Raw genomic sequence first — 25,295 nt, 5'->3', positions numbered from 1 at the left:
CGTACTGACATTCAAATCGAGTTGGGAAGATTTCCTTATAATAGACGGTCTACTGTGCGGTCGCAATCGATTTGGGGAGTTTTCGTTACAGTGGCAGTTCCTACTTCCAGACACAATCGGGTACGCAAATTTGGAAGAAAATCGCATGCTGCCTTCCGTTCTGCCAGTCAAATTGAGAAGGGAATTATTCATTATATTGCCAGGCCCTACTTACTCATGCCCGTTACACATGAGTAGGAGAAGGGCCCTATTCCTACGGCCAGTCAAATTCGATGTGGGGAGTATTGATTACAATAGCAGACGTCCTCCTGCTGACAGTCACTATCGATTTGTAACTTATTAATTATAATGGCAGAAACACCCCTTCTATATCGCTAAAAATCGACTTCAATGAATATATCGACGGCTTACTTCTAAAACCTCGTATCTCGCAATGCTCTCTCTATCCACTATTTTCCTTAAGGTTGGTCACGCCTCACAGCCACATATTGAAATGCAGCCCATCGGAACAATTTTCGTTGTATTCATTTTGCTATGCTCATGTGTAAAGGAAATTGAACCTTAAATGCATGGTATACTGTAGGAGTGCGTAAACACGTGATGTAAACAACATCCCTAATATACGGTATGGTAAGGTCCATTTTCCTTTACACATCAGCATAGGAAATTGAACACAATGAAAATTGTTCTGATGGAATGTATATCAATGTGTGGCCGGGAGGCGTGGCCAGCCTTAAGGAAAATAATGCGTAGGAAGAGCATCGGCGCATACGAGGTTTTAGAAGTAAGCCATCGATATATAGACCGATGAACGATATATGCATGTCAACAATATTTCAGATCTCCATTTACAGATTAACTACTGCTAAAAGGTACGTTATATCGACAAACGGATTGCACCATATCCTTTTAGCGGTCTAAATGGTTGATCTTATAACATTTTCTCGTATCTATTCTATTTATGGGTTCGAGTGAGTTAGAAACATTGAATGGGATGAAGTTTGGTTAAGGTTTCCACACACTGCATTAATTTTCGGATACTTATGTCACAGCTAGAAACATAGAATTTGGTTCACGTATGGCTAGTGAGTGGGCCAATGTTCGTGCTGGATTTGATGACTCTGTCTTTCTTACAAGTGGGTCAAACTATGAATTTCGCCAAAATAGTCAATGTACAGACACACGGTCGTTACGATTTTATTGATATAGATAAGAATCACAATAAAAATACTTCAACCCCCATTTAAATTTGTTTCAAGCCCCCGTTAAGTGGATTTTTAGCTTTGATGAAGATTCCAAATACCAATTTTCACGTCTGTACCATATTCAGTTTTTGAGATAAAAATGAAAATAATTCAAGCCCATGTTCGGTCATTCCCCCTCCCCTTAAGTGGTTCATCCGGAAAGAAAAATACGTATGTCATTATTTTAAAAAGAGATTAATACTACCAGTTTTCACGTCTGTAACATGTTAAAATGAGTATATCAAGGGTATATATAAAAATGTAATATTTCACAGACGTGATCATTGGTATTTGGAACCTCCTGTAAAAGTAAAGAAACCCGCATAATTTGTTTACGGTAAATCCACTTGAGGGGAAGTGAAAAAGTGGGTGAATTTTTAAAATGGACATATCTACAGTGTATCTCAAAAACTTAAAATTTCCCACCATTTTCACTCTTGTTCACCCGCCGGTAAGTGGATTTTCCTAAAACAAAAATACATGTTTCTTTACTTTTAAAGGAGATTCTAAATACCAATTTTCACCTCTGTAACATCTTAAGTTTTTGAGACCTTCATAAAAGGTATTCAACCACTATTTCAACATTTTTCAGCCCCTTAAGTGAACTTTTCTAAAACAAAACAAAATACGTGTTTCTTTATTTTTCAAGTAGAATCGAAATGCCAACTGTCAAGTTTTTAGATATAAATGTACTCATTTAAACAGTTCCCCCTTAGCGACGAAATATCCAAAAATATTTCCTTAGTGAGCACTTGCACTGTATTAGGCCTATATATGTATCCCCAAAATTTCATTTCTTTATGTCGAATAGTTTTGGCTGGGCGTTGATTACAGTCAGTCGGACTTAGCCTTTTATATATAGAGATGAATTAGACATTTGAGTAACTTATCAATAGAAATGTTTGATAAATTTCAAACAATTGTGAAATCATTTAAGAAAGAACTGATAGGGAGTCTGCCACCTAACGACAGCCCTAAATGCAGGTGAATGGTGAATAATCAATTAATTTATTTATTGACTAGCAATATAACTGTCCGCTCACCATTGGTAGGTCAGTGAATTTGTAATAGCTGTGGTTTATAGGCATTGATTTATAGGTAATTCCTCCAAGATATATCATATCCACACGAATGATGGGAATGGAATCTCATGAAGAAATCAAATATGGTACAGTACAATGCAGCATATTAATAAACCAAACTAAGTTTCATAAATCATTATAGAAACGCTTTCAGTCATACACCTTGTTTCTTATTTGAATTTCTTCATTTGTAATAGTCCTGGTAATCCGCAGCACTCCGTAGGAAACCGACGTGTATTCACTGGTAATACTCGTCAGATCCACTCGTCAGATCCGTTGATATTTCAGCAGCTGGTACCGACAGAAGTATCTGCTCCCTGTCGTTGTGATTCCACGTCACATCCAATAACATTGAGAGTGGAGTTCTGTGACTGGATTTTCATAGCTGAAACGATAAAACAGGTGATTATAGACAAAGAAACATTTAGTTTCCGTTCTTCGCAAGGGTTGAGAGAGAGTAAATCAACCACGCAGAAAACTCAACAGTGCAAGATGATAATAACGTCATGCTGAATAGCCATGTCACCGAGATGACATGATGAGCAATTGTGAACATTTTCTCATACACTGTAAAACGTATTAATAATAGAAATGATCAAAACTAAATTTTAAGTAACTTTTATTTGAATATCTTCTAAATAAAATTGATTGTTTTAAAATGTTGAACAGACCATTTCCTAGGTTATTTATAAGTACGTTATTGGTGGGGTTAGGATTCTATGCGAAGATATACGTATACAAGCCGATACAGCTAGAAAGGTAACGAAATATTGGTTAAGATTAAGAAGGAGAAACATCAAATAAAACATTTACATGATCAGTGCTGCGTAACCGAAGTGAGGGAAATGCTAGATAGAATAGGAATGGAAGACAACTGGGTTAAAGGCATTCAGAACGAAGAAAAGAAACTGATGAAGAAAGTAGCTATTCCAGTGAATGGTAGTGAGATGCAAATGATCATGTCAAAACGTAGGACTAAAGGAACGTCACAAGAATTCTGTGAAATTATCAAACATTTGTCAAGAAAGAAAGAAAGAAAGAAATAAAAAAGGGACTTACGAATAGAGAAGCAAGAGGTACAGTGTGGTGGCTAATGGGTATCTGTAAGAATAAGGGTCAGGGAGAGAAACATGAAGAGAATTTCGATTTGTTGTGTGGAAATAATGGATGGCGCATCTGGTGAGATATAGGGAGACTCGGCTAGGGTCAAATAAATACCTGGGGAGTGCAAAAGCAAAAGTAGAAAGAGAGAAAGAATTGTATACAACCATCAATTTATAAAACAAAGAGTGGATCGCACCAGACAGGACAGCATAATTTTTGTAAGTAAAAAATGTGTGGCAAAAGAAAATAAGAGAAAATAGAGTAAGCACTAATTCAAGTAATGAAGGGTAGGATTCGTGTTGTCTTAGATTATAGTATAATACGGTTTAACATCTAGGACAAGAAAAAGAGATAATTAGATAATTTCGTGAATGGGTGTAAATATTTATTAATCTTAATTATAATGTTTAACGTAGCAATAGGCAATGTAATGAGGAAAATCATGCATGTATCAAAAATAATGTGGATTACAATAAATGATTACTCTCTCCTCAGTTTCAAGTGATCCAGAACTACGGCAAGGAAATATTCTATTGTATTATACAAATACGTTAGTCAAGGATTTGGCGCTATCAAAAACGCTGTTTTGATATACAGTTTCAACACTTAAATTTAAAATAACTTTTGTTTTGTTGACAAATCTGACAGTTATAAAAATATCAGTAAGAAAGCATTTCAGCACCCGCCTTAGCTCTTCTTCCCCCTTTGAATCTAATAATTCCTTTGACTGGCTTTCTCTGATGACACTCGACAACATTACGTAGGAATACAAAGAGTCATTATTAACTACCCTTAGAGTAACTTCCATTTTCCTGTTATCTCTGCCATCCAGGAAAATATAACCATTGACTTTTCGGTTGAATAAACCTTAATTTATTTACAATGACTGTGAAATAATTGTGTCTCTGTAACTTATTACGGCATACAATCTTTGGGTAACTACTCAATACTCGTGACGGCAAACGTGTGTCAGCAGAAAATGAAAACAGTGATTACTTACCTCTAAATAGTTTTTTAAGTTGACTTTCAGATGTAGTGTGCAGAAAATCGGGAGGGAAGATTTTGCTGAAAGCTTTAGCTACGTCAGGGTTCAAGTTGTGAAATATTACAGCAGTTTTCTTGTTCCTGAAGAAGTCCAGCAACAGATGTACTCCATGAGCTGCGTCCAGGTTCGCCAAGCTGACGTGTTTACAGTCAACAACGACAGGCAAGTACTTGATACTTTCATCGTTCAGAACTTCATTACGGGCGATAGCTTCCTCGAACATCTCCACAGTTGGCAGTTTTACCTCACCGCTTGGAGTCACCAGAATGTAGGAAGTGCCGGTAGAACTCTGTCACCAACGAGAAAAAGGTTTTTTATTAGAGAGGGATCATAAAATTTATTCAAGCCTGAATATTATTAACAAGGCATTCCTCTGGTGTATAGCCAACAGCCGTAGCCGTGTTGAAACACCGGATCCTGTGAGATCTCCGAAGTTAAGCAACATTGGGCGTGGTCGAGAAGTGGATGGGTTGCCACGCGCTGTTGGTGGGGGTTAAGGGAATGGAGGAGCGGAAAGGAACTGGCCACCCTACCGCACATAAACTCCGGCTCAGGCACACCTCTGCGGAGGTTTGGACCTGCCTTCGGGCAGAACACACCCTTACCTTACCTCTGGTGTATCGCAGAAGACTAGTTGAATGAACTTTTGCTGAAGAGTGCCAAGTTGCATTAGCACGATTTCGAGAAGAGCTGATAAAACTTTGACACATTCATACAACTTGCAGTATGAACCTACTGTGTGGTTATAATTTGCATACGAGCGTCTTAGTTACCAGTATAGTCAAGATGCACACAACTATTTTTGTTCGATTATAATTAAATGTCTACGGCATTTTGTGGATGATGTTATACTTTATAGAGTAGTACAAATTTACAAGAATGTGAGCGACTGCACAAAGGCCTCGACAATATTTTGAGATGGACAGGAGGTAATGGTATGATGGTAAAAGGGGTTAAAATTCATATTGTGAGTTACACAAAGAGGAAAAGTTCTCTCACTTTTAATTACTATATTGATGAGGTGAGAGTTCCTCAAGGAGATCGCTGTAAATACCTCGGTGTTAACGTGAGGAAATATATTCTTTTTTTGCTAGTTGCTTTACGTCGCACCGACACAGATAGGTCTTGTGGCGACGATGGGACAGGTAAGTGCTAGGAGTGGGAAGGAAGCGGCCGTGGCCTTAATTAAGGTACAGCCCCACCATTTGCCTGGTGTGAAAATGGGAAACCACGGAAAACCATCTTCAGGGCTGCCAACAGTGGGGTTCGAACCTACTATCTCCCGAATACTGGATACTGGCCACACTTAAGCGACTGCAGCTATCGAGCTCGGTGGAAATATCTTCATTGGGGTAGTCATGTACTGTAAACGGGATTGTAAATAAAGTTTAAAGATCTCTTCATGTGGTTGTGAGGGTATTTGGGAGTTGTAGCAAGGATGTAAAGGAGATGACATGTAAGTCACCAGTATGACCACAAATAGAGTATGGTTCCAATGTATGGGACCATCACCAGGATTACTTGATTCGTGAACTGGAAAAGATCCAAAGGTAAGCACCAAGACTTGCTCTGGGCGATTTCCGACAAAAAGAGTAGCGTTACAAAAATTTTGGAGGGGAAGATTTGGGAGAAAGGAAACGCGCTGCTCGACTAAGCGGTATGATTCGAGTTCTTAGTGGAGATATGGCGTGGAATGATATTAGAAGACGAATAAATCTGAGTGGTGTTTTTAAAAGAAGAAAAGATCACAATATAAAGTTGGAATTCAAGAGGATATATTGGGGCAAATATTCTTTTATAGGAAGAGGAGTTAGGGATTGTAAAGATTCGATAAGTTTCCAACTTCTTTGAAAACATTGAAGGAAAGACTAGATAAACAATTGATAGGGAATCTGCCACCTGGGCGACTGCTTTAAATGCATATCAGTGGTGATTGAATTTTTGTGTATTTACAATATATCATAGCTTGTCACTTTTTTAACAAGTTTTTATTCCGTATCAAGAAGGGTCACAGCAGGCCTCTAGGAGCGTAATGCGCCCTCTCAGGCCAGGAGATGTGCGGTGATTTGAGTTCCAGTAAGGACGAAGGAGAAAAGATCGACCGTGGCCTATAAATAGGAACTGTCCCGGCATTTGCCTGGAAGTGAGAATGCGAAACCATGGAATATTACCTGAAGGCATGTAGCCAGTCACTGAGTTATATTTATTTACAGGTAAGTGTTATTCTGCCCGAAGGTAGGTCCGAACCTCCGCAGAGGTGATTCTGAGCCGGAGTTTACGTGCGGTAGGGTGGCCAGTTCCTTTCCGCTCCTCCATTCCCTTACCCCCCCCCCCCCCAGCCACGCGTGGCAACCCATCCAACTCCTGACCACGCCCAATGTTGCTTAACTTCGGAGATCTCACGGGATCCGGTGTTTCAACACGGCTACGGCCGTTGGCTTATTTATTTAGAAATAACATTTAAAAAAAAATTAGGTGTAAGCTATATAATATGTTACGGTCCATAAGAATGGTTCCTAAATATACAAATGGAACTTTGGGCACTGTTATGGAAAGTTTGTTTATGAAGGCTTAACCCATTTACAGAAGTCAGTAAAATATTTCCGGATTGTCTCTCTGACCCCTGTCATTAAACAAATCCCAGTCATTGATTCAAACTTGTCTCCAAAGAAATCAACAGTTGGTTCGTAGACACTGTTTTGGCGTCATCGACTTTCTCGGGCACACTACGTTACAACATATATGAGAGAGATGTGACACAATTATGATTGCGCTAATAATTAACAAAACGGTTAATGAAGGTGAGGAAGTCACTGACTCATATCATTGGTTTCATCATATTCATGTATTTTTCAGCCACCCTTTTACATAAAATTACTATTTTTTTTGCTACTGGCTTTACGTCGCGCCGACGATGGCGACGATGGGCTTGGTGTGAAAAATTGGAAACCACGGAAAACCATATTTAGGGCTGCCGACAGTGGGGGGTTTGAACCCACTATCTCCCGGATGTAAGCTCACAACTGCGCGCCCCTAACCGCTCGGCAAACTCGCCCGGTACTATTTCTTTAGCTTCATGATTTCCTCTTAACGAAAATTCGGGAGTTTGCAGGGCATATTTAGGTAGGCAGACTAAGTAAATAGGTGCTATAGTCAGTGGTAGAGTGTCGACTTCCTGATTATAAAATGACGGGTTCAAACCTGCCCGAGGTAGTCGGATATTTGAAGGGCGAAAACATTCTATTCGACACTCAAAGTCGTACGATGTCGGCCTGTAAAAGATCTCTGGTAACACATTTGGTGGTTATCCTAGAAAAATCACTATACATTGAGCACAAGAGGGATCCGACTTACTCTGCCATCTGGTGGAGAAAACTGAATGTCGAAACTGACGCTCAGGCAGCCAAGATGGCGTCAGATTGAAATACCTGTACATGTTAGCTGAGGCCATGTGTTGATTATTATTATTTTTATTATTACTCGGTGATCAAATATGCTTTGCTCCGGCACGAGGTGTTCTTACTATGGGCGAGCGAGTGCCCGTTTGCCGGATGTAGGTCGACGGCAGTAGCAGGAAGGAAAACTACACTTAGGAACACAGACAATTTTAATATGTTCATTACAAATCAAATTAGGAAAGGTGTAGAAACTTCCCGCCATCATTCTTCTCACATTGTTGGCGTTTCATTAGGAAATTATCCATCACTTGCTATAGTTCACGTTGAGGAATCCTGGCAATTTTCTTACGAATATTATGTTTCAGCTTTTATATGGTGTGAGGAAAGGTCTTAATAGACGGCATTTTTTAATTTAGTCCAGAAATAATAATCGCAGGTGGATAAATCGGATAAGTACCTACTAACAACTCTGTTCTATGGTAATACTTCGTGATTTTTTTTTGCGGCGTGAGCATCAGTGGTCCTCTTGAGAAAATGCAAAATCACACTCCCTTAGGGTTAATTCTCTGAAAAAGGGGGTTTGTGTGGTATTCTCATAAGCAACAATATCAACCACACTCAAGAAAAGAAATTAGTCATATGGCTCTTTCACTACTAATAGCACACCATACACCAAGTCTGACACGGAAACACTGTGCCCTAGAGAGCCTTTTACAGTCAATTTTTTTTTCAGATACACTTAGTCCAATAAGAATAGAAGATTTACAGCCTTCGTTTTTGCACAGACACATTTCACTCCAATGAAATCATAAAGTGCGTTAAAATTCTATATTTTTTACGTATTGACATAAGTAATTTCATAATATTTTTAAAGTTCCTATAATTTTTCAGTAGTAGTAACCTTAGTTAATTGTATTGTTGTAATTCCTTATCTGACATAAATATCTCAATAACAGTAATTGATTACAATGATACCTTAGATTAATACTGTAAAAATAAATAAAAAATTGTATGTGGTTAAGTGTAAGAGAGGGCCAAGAGCCCTAACTTCGCCACTTAATAAAGACACAAATAAATAAATAAATAAATAAATAAATAAATAAATAAATAAATAAATAAATAAATAAATAAATAAGTTCCCATTCGAACTTACAGGAAGTAGAAATCCGCTATCACTCATATCGAGAATAAGATCGAGTTTCAATAACTCGACAAATTCTAGTCAGCTGAATCAGAACGATACAATTCCATATTTACTGTATCTCACTGTGCATTCACCGACTCCCATAATGGTGTGGCAATGCCCAGCATTGAATAGAAATTTAGACCAACGTGATTGTTGTCTCTCTCTCTCTCTCTCTCTCCAACAACCGAAGTACGTCTCCATTTGGAGGCCGATTCGGCGAGTTTATATTAGCAAGTTGGAGAAAAAAGGGGCTAAGGGAAGGTTATGACACACACTTGCATTGAACAAATGGATGGCAGATCGAACCCGTTGGAACATACGAGAAGCAGAGAAGAGTTCGACGGTAATGACGTCAGCAAGATATCCAAGTTCAGTTAGGGATGAGGGAAATAATGTAAATAACGATATATTGAGATTGCAATATATTGAAAACCTATTTTCGATAATCGATATGTATTGTACATAATAAAAACCTACAACCTGTTTTCCAGTCAATGACCGGGCCAGGGATGTAATGAATGAACCATATATAGGCTATTATTACAATGGGGTCGCCACGACCAAGGTGATTTATTAATGACAGACAAATGCTATGAAATGATAATGGAGAGTGTTGCTGGAATGAAAGATGACAGGGAAAACCGGAGTACCCGGGGAGAAACCTGTCCCGACTCCGCTTTGTCCAGCACAAATCTGACATGGAGTGACTGGGATTTGAACCACGGTATCCAGCGGTGAGAGGCCGACGCGCTGCCATCTGAGCCACGGAGGCTTATTGCACATAATATATCGACATATTGAAACTTAATCGATGTATCGCTATCCATAAGCAATACATACATATACTTAGATAGAAGGAACATCCTACCAAATTATGGTGTAGGCAAGGCAAGTTTAAAAAATACAATGGAAAGTACTTAATTGAACTCTACACGGATCTGTATTAGGCTATGGATACAGAACCAGGATTCAGGGATTTGAATGTTATATAAGATTCAAGTCCGTCTCTGTAGTGTAGTAGTTAGTGTTATTAACCGCCAGCTCCGGAGGCCCGGGTTCGATTCCCAGCTTCGTCACGACATTTAAAAAGCGGTTCGAGGACTGAAACGGCGTCCACTCATCCTCGGGAGGTCAACTGAGTAGAGGGGGGTTCGATTCCCACCTCAGCCATTCTCGAAGTAGTTTTGGGTTTCCCACTTCTCCTCCCGGAAAATGCCGGGATGGTACCTAACGGAAGGACACGGACGCTTCCTTTTCTCTTGTCCAGCATAGCACGTGAGGCTGCATGGGCTATGTACTGGTCCCCCTTCCTAGTTGTATGCCCTCGACACAAAGTCTCACACTTCAGGACTGCCTTTGATTCGGTAGAGTTAGGATGCCTTGCTGAGCCCGAGGGAAAATCCAACCCTGGATGGTAAATGTATTAAGAAGAAAAGAAAATATAGGATTCAATCTAAGACAGAAATATAATGGTCTTTTCTATCTAACAACGTAAACATGCTTAAACGCAAGGAAACAGAATTTAGACAGAGCGGGTTGGCTTTGCAGTTAGGAGCGCGTGGCTGTGAGCTTGATTTGGGAGTTAGTAGGTTCGAACAATGCTGTCGGCAGCCCTGAAGAGGGTTTTCCGTGGTTTCCAATTTTTACACCAGGCAAAATTGAAAAATACAATGGAAAGTAGTTAATTGAATTCTACACGGATCTGTATTAGGCTATGGATACATAAATAAGATTTAATGAAGGCCACGGCCACTTTCTTCCATTCCTAGCCCTTTCCTACCCCAACGTCACCATAAGACCTATCTGTGTCGGTGCGACGTAAAGGAACTTGTAAACGGAATTTATAATATAGCAAGATTTAAAAAATTACACACTTAATTTGATATATGTACGTATTTAAGAACAACTTGTCCTACAACGCCTATCACTTTCAAAAATATCTTCAGCATATGGAATGCAGAGTCCCATCTTGTTTTCGCATTTAGAAAGTGTTTCAACGACGTCCCCTCAGAGACTCCTGAATTTCGTTACTTTTTCCTTAGATCATCATTTGCTCATACATGGCGTTTTAAGCAAGTCACTAAATCACTACATTTACCGGGCGAGTTGGCCGTGCGCGTAGAGGCGCGTGGCTGTGAGCTTGCATCCGGGGGATAGTAGGTTCGAATCCCACTATCGGCAGCCCTGAAGATGGTTTTCCGTGGTTTCCCATTTTCACACCAGGCAAATGCTGGGGCTGTACCTTAATTAATGCCACGGCCGCTTCCTTCCAACTCCTAGGCCTTTCCTATCCCATCGTCGCCAAAAGACCTATCTGTGTCGGTGCGACGTAAAGCCCCTAGCAAAAAAAAAAATCACTACATTTTGAAATTATCTTCTTAACGTCCTCTGAATTTTGCAAGGAGTTTTCTCACACCAAATTCAAGGTATGCGCAGAACATTGTACGCCTTTATGGCGATGTTTTTCCAAATGTACGGAATTAACTCAAGTTTTAAACATATTTCCACCATTGTCTGTAACGGTAGCAGCTGTCTACTTTCCTTTCGGAACTCCAACTGCATTCAGAACTTCAAATTCGAGCCTACACATTCTGCGGTGTTACTCACTCAGCTCATGTACCCCCATATTTACTGAATTTAATTCCTGCTCCTATGCAAAGTGCAGAATCGCCCCTATAAACTTTTCATCTGAATATCTATCCATCTTCCTGTTGTTAATGCAACATGATCTCAAGATATTAATTTATTTTACTTTTATCTTACTCAACGATAATTTTCAATATGGCTTCGGTAATTTTTGCACTCTTGCTTCGAGCATATGGAATTAATATTATATAATTACCAAATACTGCAATAGTTCGGTATTCTTAATTAAATTACTAAATTAATATTATCAAAAATGATATATCCAAAATACCTTGTCTAAATATCTGTATTTAAAAATAATTTACTTAAAGCATTATTTTCCGTGGTGGGGTCATGTGAGGCGAATTGAGGAGGATAGGCTACCTAGGAGAATAATGGACTCTGTTATGGAGGGTAAGAGAAGTAAAGGTAGACCAAGACGACAATGGCTAGACTCAGTTTCTAACGATTTAAAGATAAGAGGTATAGAACTAAATGAGGCCACAGCACTAGTTGCATATGAGGATTGTGGCGACGTTTAGTAAATTCACAGAGGCTTGCAGACTGAACGCTGAAAGGCATAACATTCTATAATGAAAATTTAATGTAATGTAATTATTATATGAATTATTTTTAGAAATAATATTGCTAATATTTTTTGTAAAAACCGTAAGTCATAGAAATTTACATAATTACTATGAATAATGTTTATGGTTTAGCCCCTTCATTACAATAGTTCTGAGACCACCATTTGATGAATATACAAATAAAATCTTGTTTTGCTTTTAGGTTTCTACCATGGAACACGTTGAACATCGTTCATTTCTGGTTCTTCTTCTTTCGATCAGCCCGGTATTTCTTCATCATTTCGGAATAGGCTTCTTTAGTTCTTGCGACCAGGTGTGGTCGGTCCGCTTTCTATTGTTGTGATCTTGGTTGATTATTATTATTATTATTATTATTATTATTATTATTATTATTCAAAGAAAAAAGATACATTAATGAAAAAACGATATATTATGCGATAAACTTGAATCAATATATCGATAAATTGAAATGAAATTATCGGTATTTCTCAAAATCCGATATTTCGTTCCCATCCCTAAGTTCAGTAGCAATTCCGCCGGCGAGGAAGGAAGTTGGTTATCGTCGCCGGTGTTGAGAAAATGAGGTGATGCAGAGAAATACGACGATCATTGGCGGATATATGGTAAGTTACATTGTCCATTGTGCATACTTACCAGACTCCACTAATAAAATATGGATCTATGTATAGGATCACCTGGTTGAAGAGGATGTACCATAGTTATATAATACGTCTTTAATAATGTACTAGCCTTTGCACAGATCCATATCAAATTTCCACTTGTTGTGCAAGAGGACGAAGTATTATTTAAGGGATTTTTTCAAACGATGGCAAATGCCATCTATCTTTTCTTCACTGAAGACCCTACGTTGTTTTTCTGGTTTCTTGGTGCGGATAATTCAATTTCCTGAGCTCTTTATATATAAAACATGTATGTGTGTATTGCACCCTGGTGGGGGTGTGATCAGCGTCATGCAATTGTAATTATGATGAATTATTGAGGAATATATATTTCATTGTCAGAATATATAGTATCTTACTGTACATACAGTAAGAACAGGCCAGGCCGAGATGGCAGGTTTCACCATACCACAGACTCTTGTCTCCAGTGAGATTAACAAACACAATGAGGGACAGAATTAGGTTTCTCAGAATTTGTTCCAACAAGGAAAGAGAGAGGATAACTTGTTGCCAAAGTTTTCCTAGCCCGGGGCAGTCTTGGTAGTAGCAACAGCGCAGGGAGCCGGGTGCAAAATGCTGAGAAATGATGGCGAGGTATCTCCATGTAACTAGCGGGAGTGGAACACGAAGTTGGCACTAGAAGAAAAAAATATGAGCCTTCCCGGTCACGTGGTTAAGGTGGACCAATGGAAAAATTCACTTGACCAAAGCAAGGCGACAACTTCGTATTGTAAGAAGCACTAGCGAGGCTAACTCCGTGGATTAAACTGATAGAAAGAAGTGAAATATCGATTCAGAATAAAGTGGAATTTAGGAGCCTTACTATGCCATAAAACTTATATAAAGTTAATAATTACGGGAGATTGCATGGTGTAATTCTGAGAATTCATGGACGCTATTCGTTGATTGGCTGAAGGAAAAGGACGCCACAATAGAGCGCGAAACCCCGAGCCGGGATACGGCAGCTAAATTCGCGAATATATCCATTACCACCGAACGATAATAGTTGAGAATTGGTATAGAGCATTTGAGAACATAATTACATCATTGGATCATATATTAAAGCCACGGGCCAAACCGCAAACTGTCGTATGAAGATACCGGGACTGTGCGTTCCGAGATGACCTCCGTTGAACTCGGAAGAGAGGGGATACAAGTATAAATATGAGGTCGTACACTAGGACGCGCAAGTACTTCCGATATTGTGTTAGAGCCGTGACCACGCCAGTGGTGCGCAAAAAGTACTTCTGATATAGCGTTCGAGCCGTGACTACGCCAGGGGTGCGAGTGTGTACTTACGCAAAGTAGAGTTCGAAGTATTATATTGTTACATAGTACAGTGATTCATGACGTGATGTAGCTCATATTACGGTCTTGAGCAGTCTACTAGTATGAAGTGTTTCAAATAGACAGGACTCAGTAAAGCCTAACTTACGGAGTGTGAGATTCTACCAACAGATTCGGAAGTGCGTTACATTGAGAACGGGCACGAGTGTTTATGTCACCTAGTAAACAGTCGATTCTCAACTGATACCTGGTCAGCTACACGAACGTGAGACGGGAAATTCAAGTGCGCGTACGGGCCGTTGTAAAGGGAAACCCGAGGTATCCCATGTTCCTAGTGTCCGGGCAAGGAATGAAGAATGTATATTTACATTAAGTGGGCTAGATACAAGGCCGAGAGTGTAAAATTTGTGAATAGAATTTAGGGTGGAAATTATTCCAAAGTGCAACAGTTAATTTATTTGTTTTTATTCAAAATGTGTAAAGTTGGAAAGGGTCAAGGATTAATTCTTCAAGCTGGCATGAATACCAGTGAAATGCATTGCTAAAAACCGGAGGGGCTATGGCTTCTCGTCCGGTTTTAGCAGACTACAATGGCAGAGTTGAGTACCTTTTAATATATTTATAGATTGCTATCGTTAGGGGGAGGAAATCATATTTTATCATGGTAACTTGATTGTGAAACGAGCCGTTACGGCTCGTATAAATTCAAAGATAGATAGACAAAGGGACAAATTAATATGTAGAGTAGATCAAGCACTCATCACAATTTTGATTATTAAATAGAGTATAGTAGGGTTGAGTTGTTCATTCAAGTGCTTGAGTTGTTTGCTATAATATGGAACACGTTTCACATAAAGATAATGTAAATATTCATTTAGAAGTGCTTCCAAAGTGAGTTTCCGTTATCGGAACTTTTATAGATATTAAGGCATGTTGTTAAGATAATCCAGAGGTAGGATTGCCAAGTGATTTAAATTGCTGTGGGACGGAATGAAGTCCATTGATTTGTGTGTAAATATCGCGAAGTTCGCCAGTGGACAAAATAATAATAGTCTGTACAAGTGTCGAAGTAGGACATTAGAATTTGGTAATGTGTAAAGGCGTGTTTAATAATAATCTTTGAGAATAAAGGCACGGGCCTAGTTGGATAGTATGATTGCAAATTAAAGTAATTTAAATGTGGAGATCACATGTGCCGTAAATAATTATAATTTGTGCAGTGAATCCGGTTTTTAGCGTTAATTTTGATTTAACGTTTTTGGACTCCATAATAATCATAAATAATTTTGGTAGAAACGAGATAGGCACTGTTATAATATGGTCACGCTATGTTTGAGATCCAGAGGGATTTGAGCCAAAAGTTGAGATTTGGAGTTTTGTGGGACAGAAATCCGGCCCGAAACGAAAGTGAATTGTACTGATGTTGATGAAGAAATAGATGGATCTTAAGGCCCACATAGAGGTTGTATTTATATACCGGTGTATTGAGTGGCAGAATAGAGTCCACACACCGAGGGTTAATTTGTGAAAATGTTTTGAAGAGTTCCAATGGATAAATGGACTTCAAAATGGAAAAGGAAGGAATAATTTAACACTTGCAGAGATTGGAGGTATTTGCCCAACTGCGAGGTGTTATGGGATTTGAGAATTGTCTTAGGAGCATATGGTCTCCATGAATTAACGGCAGTACGAAAATAAGGTGGCGGATTCGAAAAATATTATGTCTCGACCGATGTGAATTCGGATCTTGGTGATTTCTGTTTGGGAGAGAACGTATGTGACCAAATTATAAAGATGGGGAATAAAAATAAAGATTCTCGAAAGAAGTAATAATAATAATAATAATATTCCAAGTAAATCATATCTGGATTGATTAGTGCCAAAATAAATAGGAATTGTAAAAGGGGTTATGCGTTAAACATATTAAGAGGGGAATACCGTGTAACAGGCGAAATTAAATTTTTTTAAAAATAGCAAAATAAATAACTACTTTTTTCTGAAGAAGGAGAAGAAGAATTTACTTTTTTTAAATTTGGACATAATAATGATGTTGGGAGTTGAAATGAAAAATTTGAGATCTTTAACTAATAATAATAATAATAATAATAATAATGAGAATATTTGAAGAAGGAGAAGAAGAATAACCAACGAAGGTACTTTTATTTATTTCAGATGAAAATAAAATAAAATCGCGAAAAGTTGAAATATTAGTCCGAGGATGATTACGGGTTACGATAATCATGATCTCCACAGATAATAATAATAATAATAATAATAATAATAATAATAATAATAATAATAATAAATATAATATTTAATAAAATATTTTTTATTTTTTATTTATTTTTCTTATTATTTCGGATGCTGATGAAGGATGATACTAGGGAAGTCAGCTGGCGAATTAACGAAATGATGTCAATTGGTTGTAAATAATAAGTTAAGTTAATGTGTGTAAATGAAGGCAAATCCCTACATCTGGACCATTAGGTTAGAGTCCCTTTGTCGTATTTCTTCAACTAACGATTAGCATATCTTGGTTAGGAACCCGGGGAGAGTTTGTAGTTTCCCGGGTTGGTCTCATCTCAATCAAAGTGGAGGCGATAACATGGTCCATGTGATCGCGCCTACTTAGCCAACAGGTATTTGGTCCATGATCAAATATGGTCATGGTGTTAACGAAGGTAAATCTGATACCTTCAGATATCAACGGTTCTACCACCAAAATGGAAGGGTGGTCAAAAGTGACAAATATTATGTAATAATTTTCAGGAATAATTTGCCAAATTACCGGCAAATCAAGGGTCAACAGATTTTGATTGTGTGTAAAATTTCATTTGTTTACTTAAATAAATGCTCCTTTAGCATTTGCAAGGAAACAGTTCCAGGTTCTTGTTCTTGTAGAATAGTAACCCCTTGGTGACCGTTTAAATATCCGTCCCCATTCCTAGGACGGAGCCTTCATGATTTCCCTTTGATCTGAATATATATAATTTGTGTGTTTTATGATGAGCCTTAAAGTCAAAGATTAGAGTGTCCCGTTCAACCCTGTAGTACTGATTGGATGGCGCCCTTACATTTAGTTTGAGATCTTATATCTCAAAATATTTTTTTATTGAGTATTAGTTGCGATGGATTCGGACCGTAACACTCCCTGAGATAAATGCTGGTTGGGACTCAGGCTTTGAGCGGGTACATCATGGCGGCCAACGTGAAGGGCTGATTGCATCATGCTTGAGCAACGTGTGACTTTAATTTAATTTTTGCAAAAAAAAAAAAAAACCGAAACTTCGTTGCATTAGCGACGACATCATGTCACACAATTAAGGAACGGATTCCATAATAGTTAAACCCAATCGTGGGACTTAAACATTTAGGCTGATTATATTATGATTAAACCCAATCGGGGTATTTGAATTAATTATTGACCGCATCACGGTTATGCGTTGTTGGGAAGCATTTATTCACATCTAGGAAGGTAAATCTAAATAGTGATGGCATCATCTAGTGTACGAGATGACCCCATTATTATAATACGTTGTTTATTAAATTGGATGTTTACATTTCACTTGGTTTTTAATTTATTTATTCGGTCATGGTGTTCAGAAATTCTTTAACAGAGCATAGGCTAGTAGTAATTTCCGAACGGGACTCATTTATAGGATGATAGAAGTAGGTTGTTGGGCTCATCAGTTAGTAAAATAATTATTTTTTTTGGTACATTTTCTGATGCGATTTTATATCTGCGAATGTGGAGGCTCCACACTTTGGTCACCAAAGGGCAGTAGGAGTATATTGTAAGAACAAGGAGAATATGGTAAAATTTATACTTGGTACCAAACTCCAAGTTAATACAGGAATGAGAACTGGAACTGTCGACGAGAATTTATTAATTTCAGATTTAAAGCTACAAGACGTCTGTGTTATGTCAAAATTTCTAGGTGGTGTTTGACATAACAGTTTTAAAATTTAGTTTCTATTTGTGTCTGACACGTATTTATTCTGGATGGAACCAAGCAAGATTTGTTGTCCTTATTCTACTCGTTGTTTGATACGAGTGATTGAATATAAATTGTGGTAAGAAAATAGAAATTTAATTCGAGCATTGAACCGTTAGATGATAGGACCTTGACCAACTGTTAAAACGTAGTACTGTAGGGCGAGGAGCCGTTTGGCCCTAATTTGTTATTATATAAATTCATAATGTCTGATGTAGAGGGGGAGATATCCCAGGATGGACATGTAGGAGAGGAAGAATCGCTCACGATGGCGGATATGATGAGGGCTATGACTCTTCAATTTAAGTCGTTAGAAAGGTCTAATGAACAAAATAATGATACCTTAAAACAGTCTATCGAACAATCTAATAGGGCTATCGAACAAACTAATAGGTCCATTGAACAAACTAATAGGTCTATAGAACAAAAATTTGAAGAAATGCGGATCACGTGTGATAACAGTAAGATGGAGTTAGCGGAGCAAATAGGTGAAGTGCGGACCGCGTGTCAAAATTATGAACGTGAATTTACCCGAGGGCTAGACCAGGTACGCGAGGCGTGTCATAAGACGAAGGAGGAAATGAAAGAACATTTCGATTCAAGTCTGATCCGAGTGACCGAGAGGGTAGAGCGAGTTAGGTCCGAAGCATTGGAGGATCGTAACGAAATCAGGGAAAGGCTCGTGGCAGGACTCAATGAAATCACGACCCAGATGTCAGCTGATCGTGATGAGTCAAAGGCACAGAATGACAAAATGCGAGAGGAGTGTCGGCTAGGACGCGAGGAGATTAGGTCTCAGATCCAAGGCCATATCATTCAAGCCGCAGGGAAAACTGACGGGATAGTGAAAAACGTGGAAGCGCTGCGTACTGACCACCAACGTACGGAAGCGAAGGTTTCGGTTCTGGAGTCAGAAGTTGAATCCCTCAAAAATAATCGTGAGGTTTCAACCAAATTAGAGGATGCAGGAGTCCGGATCGAAAGTCTAGATCACAGGTTGGAGGCTTGTGAAGATATAAATGACAAGCTGATCAAAGCGACCGAAGCACTTGAAATACGGGAGCAGGAAACCGAAGAGTTGGAACGAAAATTAGGCATTAAACTGGAAGAGTGCGTAGAGAGACAGTTTAAGACTAAGTTCATTGCGGATGTCAATGCGGATAAAGTAGATGAACTGAGGAAGGAAGTGGAATTGTTAAAAACGCACGAGGACAGGTCCGGTACTCGAGACTTTAACCTAGAGTATAGGGAGTTCGAGACCCCAGAGAACAGAGGGTTGAATAGGATGAAGGAGGAAAACTTGGCAGCTGATACGACAGGTTCGAAACTCCACATGGGAAACGGATCATCGTCGGCTTCTGCGAACCATGCGACGTCTCCTATAGTTCATTTTATTAGGATGTCAGATGACAAACCTCCCAAGTTCGATTCTCGAGGGCAAATCACACCAAAATGGTTCATCAGGGAGATCACGAATTACATCCAAGAGCACAGGATACCTGCCGAAAAACAACTGCGGTCAGTGGAAAAATTTCTGGACGGAGCGCCAGCGATTTGATTCAGGGCGTTTCTTTACACCTTTGATGACTTCATGGGGTTCCGCCAAGCCTTTTTACAGAAGTATTGGAGCATGGAGTCGCAGCAGAATCTCAGGTTAGAGTTATACTCGAGGCGATACTCTACTTCTGCGCCAACAAAGTACTCCGAGTACTTCACCGCACAATTTCATAAAATGCGCGAGTTGGACAATCCGGTCTGTGAGACCGAGCTCATAAGTGCTATTGCGAAGCAATTGCCGTTTGAAATTCAGCGAATGCTGATTGCTTCTCATGTACGCACTGCAGTACAGGCGGAAAGTCTGTTAAGGCAACTTGACCAGACGACCCATCACGGAAATGGTAGGCACAAAAGATCGTCAGAGCCGCAAATTAATAGTATTGAGATGGGGACTAGCCCGAAAACAGAGTCCACTAGAGACCAGAGCACGAACACCAGTCGTGAAGTAACAACTTCAAAGGGGAGAACGTACGAACAAAATTGGCAACCTAGACCATGGAACAACCGAGGGACATTTCAGGAGAAAGGAAGACCGCAGTACCGGGGAAACTTCCAGAGAGATAGGGGATACCGAGGATATGAGGGAAGGAGGAATAACAGTCGACCTTACCCGTACCCAGGACGGAACCCAGCCCAGCATACAGCTCGTCAGAAGCCAAATGACGAATTGGAGGATAGACATCAGGAGAGCAGGCGATACATAGATGAACTGAATAAACGGAAATGGAAAGATGCGATCCAGAATAGGAATCTAGGTGAACAAGTTTCCGGAGCTGAGAGCATACAGCTACAGCAAGCCAGATCGGAGCGCCAATTGGATCCGAATGCAAGCCAATTTGACCCTGAACAATGGTTCGGGGCTACAAAAAAACGCCAAATTTTAGAGGGGGAATGGACGATCGCAAAGATCGATTCATGGATTGCGACCCCGGAGGAACTGATCGACGACCCTCAACCTCTGATTGCCAAGGGCATCAGACAGTTGCCCATTATCTTTACTAGGATTGGGAACTTAAAGATACGCTCACTTATTGATACAGGCGCTAGCATCTCCGTAGTTTCACAAAATTTAATGGATGAATTAAAATCAAAATTTAATATCCCTATTATTCCAGTTTCAAGTATCAAAATTCGAGGGATAGTTCCGGACAAAACTGTCATTTGTAAGCAGCAAGCTTTATTAGAAGTCGAAATTGGTCAGTCGACCTTTCCACACGCATTCGTGGTGATGGCTAAGATTAACTACAACCTTATCATTGGGGCTGATTTCATGACGGAGTATCACGCTTTGATTGACATGGGAGACAATACAATCAAGTTCAAGTGTGAAGATAGTATAGAGGACGCATCAATGGACCCTCAGAAAGCAACAATAAATAACGAAGAAACTGTCTGGAACACGGAGGTTCAAGTTTGGGACAACGAACTAGTAGACGCAGCCGGCGTTGAAACAGAAGAAATCGTCGGAACTGTGGGAGAAGATGATGGAAATTGTGAGAAGAACATTGAGGGAAAAATTAATGAAGCAAACATCGATCTAGAGGGCAAGGTAAAATTAGCGGACATTTTGAGAAAACATTGGGACACATTTGGCGCGAAACCGGGGAAGATCCAAAATTTTGAATATGAATTAAATGTCAACGACTGGTCCCCGTATAAGAGAAAGGTATACCCTGTCGTGGAGAAATTCTATCTGCAAGTCAGGGAGGCTATTAGGGACATGGAGAAGGAAGGTCTTATATCTAAGTCCCCGACTCCATTCTTGAACCCGTTAGTGGTGGTCAGAAAACCCGATGGTTCCGTGCGCATTTGCCTGGACGCACGGGCCATAAATGAGAGCCTGGTACCAGAATATGAACAAGCGCCAGCCATTAAAGAAATTTTAAAGAAATTTAGGGACATGAGGTTCTTCTCGACGTTTGATCTCACCTCGTCCTTTCATCACATAGTATTAGAAGAGAAATCAAAATTGTTGACTGGATTTTTGTTTGACCAGCAAACATATGTTTTTAACAGGCTCCCATTTGGTATTAAGAACGCTGGATCAGTCCTTATCCGCGCTCTTGATCGAAACCTCAGCCGTAAAGTAAGAGACACAACTATTCGGTATGTGGATGATAATTTGATAGCCACAAAGACTCTAGAGGAACATTTAGAAATCATCGACGAGGTCCTCACAGATTTGGGGAAGAATAACTTCAAAGTAAATCTACCTAAGTCCCATCTGTGTCAAGAAGAAGTTCTGTTTTTGGGTCACTTAGTTGACGGAGAAGGAGTACGACCAAATCCTTTGAAAATAGAGGCAATCAGGTTGTTCCCAAAACCTACCAAAATTAAACATATAAGGCAGTTTCTCGGTATGTGTCAATTCTTCGCGGATCATTGCCCAGAGTATACATCAGTCGTGGCACCATTGCAAGACCTTCTCAGAAAGAACAACCGTTGGAAGTGGGATTCAGCATGCGAACAGGCTTTCGATCAAACCAAGCAAAGGCTATTGCAGAGCGTAAAATTAGGATATCCAGACTACGAAGCAAAATTTATCATTCAGACGGACGCTTCCACCATAGGGATCGGAGCGGTTCTATTGCAAGAAGAACCAGAGAACAATAACAAGAAAACATACATTGCGTTCATGAGCCGAAAATTGCGGAAACATGAGACCAAATACACAATCACCGAGTTAGAGATGTTGGCCATCGTCAATGCCTTGCAATATTGGAGGAAGATAATTTATGGTTTCCCGATTATCATTCGCACAGATCACAAGGCATTGACATTCATAATGAAAACCAATATGGCAAGTGAGAGGGTCAGCCGTTGGGCTTTGTTTGTTCAACAGTTTGATCTTACCGTTGAACACTGCCCAGGGAAATTGAATATCTTGGCGGATACCTTAAGCCGTAACCCGAACCCAGATGATTTCGCGATACACCGTTTGGAATTGGTCGATGAGGATCGTGAGGTACTTGAAAAATTGAGGGAAATCGGAACGCTGCAGAAGAGAGACGATTTTACCAATTTAATGATTGATTTCTTTACCCAGAAACTTCAACCTGGCAGTCCCGAATTTGTTAGAGCAGGAAAAATGGCTCCAAATTACCATTACTACAATGGGACCCTGCACAAGTTCGTGGACGAGAACCATACGAAGCTGAGGATAGTAGTGCCTTCGGAGATCCAAAAGGCACTTGTAAATCACGTTCACCGAGTCATAGGCCACGGTGGAATCGGGAAGGTGTTATCCACGATCCAAGAAACTTTCGTATGGAATAGAATGAACAAAATTGTCAGAGATGTATTGCGAACATGTGACATTTGTCAGCGCATTAAGCCGAATCCATTCTTGCTCAAACAATCACCGCGTCCATTGTTACCAACTGAGCCAAAAGAGATGTTCGCAATGGACGTATACGGCCCTTTGCCAAAGGCCCGCAGGGGAAACAAATTCATTTTAGTAAGTTTAGACGTGTTTTCCAAATTCGTAGCTCTATATCCCATGCAGAAAGCAAATTCTAAACTGGTATTGAGGGGGATAATATCTCACATAATCCCAACCATGGGAAAGCCGAAATTCATCTTGACAGACCATGGAAGTCAATTCACATCCTTAGCATTTGCAAACGAACTACGCAGGCTAGACATCAAACATGTACTGAGCTCGATACGGCATCCTGAAGCCAACCCGTCAGAACGAATCATAAGGGAGATCGCCAAATTCTGTAGGATTTACTGCTCAGAAGCACACTGGCGATGGATCGATGTGGTACCGATAATCACAGAATGTATCAATACCACTATGCACGAAGCTACGGGACGGATACCTGCGGAGGTTCACCATAACCAATTTCCAGCCAGACCATGGCATGAAGTCGTCGATTGCCCGACGGATCCGCGAGAGTCACAAGAAATGTGCGTAACTAAGACACGTGAACACCTGCAAGCGCAAGCTGATAGAAGGTTGAGGAGGCTGAGGAACAAGCGGTTTCATCGCCCATTGAGGGTAGGCGAGCTTGTATTAGTCAAGAAGCCGACGCCATCGAATCAAGAGCAAAAGGTATACCACAAATTTTCTCGACTTTATGTGGGACCATTCAAAATTATTCATACTTACGAGAATAATTCCTACAAGGTCCAGAGCATGGATGGCACCACAGAAAGTGTGTACAACGCAGCAAACCTTAAATTGTACCACACTCCAGCCGAGGGTATGGAAGAAGGCGGAGAAGACGAAGAAGACGAGGCAGAAGAAGAGGGGGAAGGAGATGAAGAAGAAGATGTCGTAGGAGAAGAAGAAGCCATGGAAGAAGATGTCCAAATGATCCGGCCTACACCAATAGCCAGACCATGTTCAGAATGTGGAAACCTAGACAGCGACGTCCTGGAGTTCATAGCAATGATTCGTCAGATAGAACAAGAGAACGAAGCACTTCGAAAGGATAATCATCGACGACGGAACGAGATTGTTGAAGCCAAGGAACTGCTTGAGTTTAGAAGGATGTCAGAAAATAATTGATGACGCTATAGTGATTCCAAAGTTATTAAAAATTTCATGTATGCACAAAATTTTTAAACGTAGCGTGGGAAATAATGCACCCTGGTGGGGGTGTGATCAGCGTCATGCAATTGTAATTATGATGAATTATTGAGGAATATATATTTCATTGTCAGAATATATAGTATCTTACTGTACATACAGTAAGAACAGGCCAGGCCGAGATGGCAGGTTTCACCATACCACAGTCTCTTGTCTCCAGTGAGATTAACAAACACAATGAGGGACAGAATTAGGTTTCTCAGAATTTGTTCCAACAAGGAAAGAGAGAGGATAACTTGTTGCCAAAGTTTTCCTAGCCCGGGGCAGTCTTGGTAGTAGCAACAGCGCAGGGAGCCGGGTGCAAAATGCTGAGAAATGATGGCAAGGTATCTCCATGTAACTAGCGGGAGTGGAACACGAAGTTGGCACTAGAAGAAAAAAATATGAGCCTTCCCGGTCACGTGGTTAAGGTGGACCAATGGAAAAATTCACTTGACCAAAGCAAGGCGACAACTTCGTATTGTAAGAAGCACTAGCGAGGCTAACTCCGTGGATTAAACTGATAGAAAGAAGTGAAATAACGATTCAGAATAAAGTGGAATTTAGGAGCCTTACTATGCCATAAAACTTATATAAAGTTAATAATTACGGAAGATTGCATGGTGTAATTCTGAGAATTCATGGACGCTATTCGTTGATTGGCTGAAGGAAAAGGACGCCACAATAGAGCGCGAAACCCCGAGCCGGGATACGGCAGCTAAATTCGCGAATATATCCATTACCACCGAACGATAATAGTTGAGAATTGGTATAGAGCATTTGAGAACATAATTACATCATTGGATCATATATTAAAGCCACGGGCCAAACCGCAAACTGTCGTATGAAGATACCGGGACTGTGCGTTCCGAGATGACCTCCGTTGAACTCGGAAGAGAGGGGATACAAGTATAAATATGAGGTCGTAC

At 39.9% G+C, this 25,295-nt stretch overlaps 1 protein-coding gene across 1 annotated transcript in view; it reads right to left on the bottom strand.

Annotated features, from left to right (window-relative positions):
* Nucleotides 1-2,205: 2,205 nt before the first annotated feature.
* The window catches only part of LOC136875678 (sodium-independent sulfate anion transporter), a 66,169-nt gene continuing 43,079 nt past the window's right edge, over nucleotides 2,206-25,295 (bottom strand). Inside the window, exons 5-6 of the mRNA XM_067149232.2 lie at nucleotides 4,431-4,764; nucleotides 2,206-2,711 (exon numbers count right to left, since the gene is read on the bottom strand). Coding sequence (XP_067005333.2) covers nucleotides 2,611-2,711; nucleotides 4,431-4,764 — 435 coding nt within the window. The 3' untranslated portion in view covers nucleotides 2,206-2,610. The remainder of the gene's footprint in view (nucleotides 2,712-4,430; nucleotides 4,765-25,295) is intronic.

Source organism: Anabrus simplex, chromosome 6 (assembly GCF_040414725.1).
Source record: "Anabrus simplex isolate iqAnaSimp1 chromosome 6, ASM4041472v1, whole genome shotgun sequence".
Taxonomy (NCBI): domain Eukaryota; kingdom Metazoa; phylum Arthropoda; class Insecta; order Orthoptera; family Tettigoniidae; genus Anabrus; species Anabrus simplex.
This window is presented reverse-complemented; position numbering and strand designations above follow the sequence as displayed.